Source organism: Trachymyrmex septentrionalis, unplaced genomic scaffold, assembly GCF_001594115.1.
Source record: "Trachymyrmex septentrionalis isolate Tsep2-gDNA-1 unplaced genomic scaffold, Tsep1.0 scaffold211, whole genome shotgun sequence".
In the NCBI taxonomy this organism is placed as follows: Eukaryota; Metazoa; Arthropoda; class Insecta; order Hymenoptera; family Formicidae; genus Trachymyrmex; species Trachymyrmex septentrionalis.
This window is the reverse complement of record NW_017305299.1, coordinates 455,607-459,688: the sequence shown is the minus strand read 5'-3', so window position 1 is coordinate 459,688 and position 4,082 is coordinate 455,607. Positions and strand designations below refer to the sequence as shown.

The following is a 4,082-nucleotide window of genomic DNA, read 5'->3' as shown; positions in this document are numbered from 1 at the left end:
CGCTCTTTCTTTTTGTGCTCGCCATGCGTCGTTCAAACGGACTTAACCGTTTAGACTTTAGATCGCCGGCCGAGTTCAATAAAGTAATAAGAGTAAATTAATCACTGTCGACCGATATTACGAGACGGAAAAACTGATGGGGTTTATACATATATATATGTATATATATATATATATATATATATATATATATATATATATTATTTGTAAACAGAAGTCTGCAAGCTGTGCAGCTGTTGTAATGCTGAATAATCTCGTTGAAAGCTATTTTCTATTTTAGTCGCGAATTTCCGGAGGCGCTCTCATTCGGCCCTTGACAATTTTTACGTAGGACAAAGTCATTTTCTGTCGTTGCCTCTATTAAATCCTACATTCGATTTTTGAAATACCCTTTTCCACAGTTTCCAAAATAAGTAATTTTTTAGCAGCGTTGCGTCCAGTAGCTTTCTCTCTTTTTCTCTAAAAAAAACTATTACGTCGCAACACATCCAATAAACTAAGCCAGAAAGCTTTTTAAAAGTATTGAAAAGTGCCTCGCAAACTTTTAAAGGACAACACAGTGCAAATTTGTTAATACATTTATGAAGACATTTAAGAAGATGAATGTCGAGATACAAGAAAATTATACCATAAAAACATATTCTACAAATGATCAGCTATTCACATTGTCCTTTACTTATTCCTACTAGAATTATATATAGTGAATGCAAAAGTATTCGTACAGAGAAAATATTTTTTAAAAAAATTTTATTTTTAAATAATAAAATGTTATCCAAACGAGAAATGTGTCATCGAATTGATGTCGAATCGATATCGATACGATGATTTCAACATCAATTTAATAGATTTAAATTCGATAACGCAAGATTATTCCAAACATACTCGGATTCAGTATCTAAATTTTTTATTTCGTGCATGAAAAACGATGCAGTCAACTGCGAGAGAGAAAAAGGTGTACGGAGAGCAAGTAAATGAAATTAAACTAGCATTATTTCCTTACTTCAACGAAACTTGCCACACAATCAGTAATTTATACAGAATGTCTAATTTTGGCCGCGCACGATTTCCGAAGAAAACCAAAGTCATTCATTATTATCGTTGTATCGTTGAAACATTTCGATAATTGTTCTCTTTTATTTTTCTTTTCTTCCAATTTTCTTATCTCAATTATTTGTAATTACTACATGTTCTCGATAGAATTATGTCAGCATTTATTTTTTGCAAACATTTGGTAAATTCGTTATGAAGAGTTATAATCGAGATTGTGCAAGACGAAAAAGTCGTTCCGATTTCTTTGTAATTCAGACAGGAATATGCGAGATCTCGTCTTCGATCCATATTTGCGATGTATCTCGTATGCTCCACCTGCGGCACGTTCAAGTGTCAAACAATCCTCACGATTGCGTATCGCTGATTCTGACTGCGTACGAGGAAGAGATCTCGTCCAGGTCTTCGAGGTCACTCACTCTACGGCCACACGAAGCGAATACGTCGTCTCGAGGAGGAACTCCTCTCGCTTTACGCTTTGCCGAGTATCGTGGAGTATCACAGCGGACTATCCGGAGATACTGAGAACTGTTTCCTACAAGAAGCTGGTGGCTGGTGGTTGTTGCTGTTGCTGTTGCTGTTGCTATTGCTGTTGCTGTTGCTGTTGCTGTTGCTGTTGCTGTTGCTGTTGCTGTTGTTGTTGCTGTTGTTGGTGTTGTTAGGACAACTTCCCTTTAAGGATTATACCTGATCTATACTGACTAACGGGTTCGCTCAATTCGTAAAATCGATGAAGAAATGTACAGGGCTCTTGAGGCTTCGTCGATTCAACGTTTAATTGACGATCATTTCTTGCTAGATAATTAACAATTTATTCATAAAGATTAAAGTAGACTGTATGTTTTTTAAAATTATATATATCGAAAAGATGTGTATTAATTATAAATAGAAAATATATCCAAAAAATAAGGGAAAATTAAAAATTGTATTGTTTGGATGCTCAAAAAATATTCGTACAGTCGAGAAATTTAGCTTCTACAATCAAGAATACATGCGAAGCTTGTTTGTAAGAATAAAATGTATTTATTATATAAAATTGCTAATTAATGTTTATTTTCTACAAATAAGATGTTTTTTTATAAAAAATGTCCTTGTACGAATACTTTTTGCACTCACTGTATACTTCCATTATACGTTATTAAAGACACTGAGTATTATCAAAGTATGAGCTGTCTAAGCTGTATTTCTCTTTTGATGAGACACGTTATCCCGTACACCGGAAGCAACGACAAGGAAGGTAGTGATGTAAGCGTCCTTTAGTGGGCGGGAACATCAGCTCTCTCTATTATCGTGAATCGAATGATAATGAGATTGTTTGACGGCGTCGGGTGCGCCTCGTCTGGTCTTCTCTCTCTTCGGTCACCGCCGGGGGCTACTATTCTCGAACTATTCGACGCGCACAGTATACACACCTACGGCTTTCCGCTACTCTCTCCACGTGTATCTATGCGTGTGAGCATATACGAACGCATACTCAAAACCACTAACTATAATGCAAGCGCCAGCGGTGCATTGGGCGTCAGTAACGAGATGCAGGAAGTGCGGGCAAGGGTGGTCCGATGCAATGTATGGTTGAGAGAGAGAGTGTGATGAAAGTGGAATGGAACAGTGAAATTCAGAGAGAAAGAGAGAGAGAGAGAGAGAGAGAGAGAGAAGCGAAAAGAAAGAGTGTGCGAGAAAAAATTAGAGTATAGGAAAGAAAAGAGAATAAAAGCGAAGAGAGTAAAGAGATAAAATCAAAAATCAAGAGAGTAACAAAAGAGAGAGAAAAGAGAGGAAAGAGAGAGAGAGAGAGAGAGAGAGAGAGAGAGAGAGAGAAAGAGAGACATATACGACAGGACAGTACAGGTTGACTGAGTTTCGGCATCCACCCTCTTCCCTGAGGATATGAGATCGAGGGGTGAGGTCGAGGGTACTGATATCCGCCCAAATGACTGCCACGTAATCACCGGCTAATTATCCGATAGATACCCGGGAGCTTCCTCTCTTCCTCCCCCCCCCCTCTCTCTCTCTCTCTCTCTCCTCCTTCTCTTGCTACCAGTCTCTTCATCTCGGTATCGGCTACAGCAGTGAATTGCCAAAGGGAGGATGAAACGAGAGGCGAAACAGAGAGGAATACTGCCAATATGGCGTATGCAGGCGGCCAATCCACATAGAAAGCGCAGTTCCTGCGTTAAGCCTAACGGTTAGTGTCAATATCGGTGGTGATGATGATTATTTTAACGTCGCATTAAATACACATAGCTAAAATAGCCAAAAAATTACAAGATTATTGTCTCCCTCCATTTATAATTAATAATATGTGAATGAAAAGTAAAAAATTATTAAAACTTAACTAATTATTAACTCAACGTTAATCTTTTGTGTTTCAGATATCGATCGTGATCAGATAGAAATTTTGCAAAATAATGATTTGGAACATGTACTTACTGTTAGAGAGTAATAACTCTAACAATAACGCTAACATTATTTCAGAAATGAATCTCAATGACGAATGATTATAATTATTCGTAAAGCGTTATTAGTTATATACGTTTGTAACGTATTTTCACATCGTTGAGTAACCGTTTGCCTATACATTGGTTCATTAATGGAAACAAGGTCACTAACCACTCAGAGACCTCTGTGATGGACAGCTAATACGTATAAACTAAATAGCAGAGCGATGCTGAATCCATCGCTGAACATTGTACATAGTACACGCTGTTTGTATCAAACATCGATGTTTCAATTAAGTTAAAATTAATACTCAAATTCATATAATTTTGTTGAAGAATATATAATATGATTTTATTTTTTTATCAAGGAAATTTATATTATAGACAATGTTTTAATTCTCAATATATGTACATCTTTCAATCACTAGACTCGCAAAATTATAACTCATATTTGGAAATGTATATGATAATAAAACATATAAAATCTTTCATCTTATTTTATGAATAATAACATCGATTTTTTATTGAAATATTAATTTATAAATATATCAGTTTTTTTTTAAATAAAAAACTGGCAATTAACAATCTGGGCATTTC

General features: G+C 35.9%; 1 protein-coding gene across 1 annotated transcript in view; it reads right to left on the bottom strand.

The window, feature by feature from the left end:
- Positions 1–1,794: 1,794 nt before the first annotated feature.
- The window catches only part of LOC108748137 (ankyrin repeat and SAM domain-containing protein 1A-like), a 67,505-nt gene continuing 65,217 nt past the window's right edge, over positions 1,795–4,082 (bottom strand). Inside the window, exon 19 of the mRNA XM_018486164.1 lies at positions 1,795–1,842. Coding sequence (XP_018341666.1) covers positions 1,822–1,842 — 21 coding nt within the window. The 3' untranslated portion in view covers positions 1,795–1,821. The remainder of the gene's footprint in view (positions 1,843–4,082) is intronic.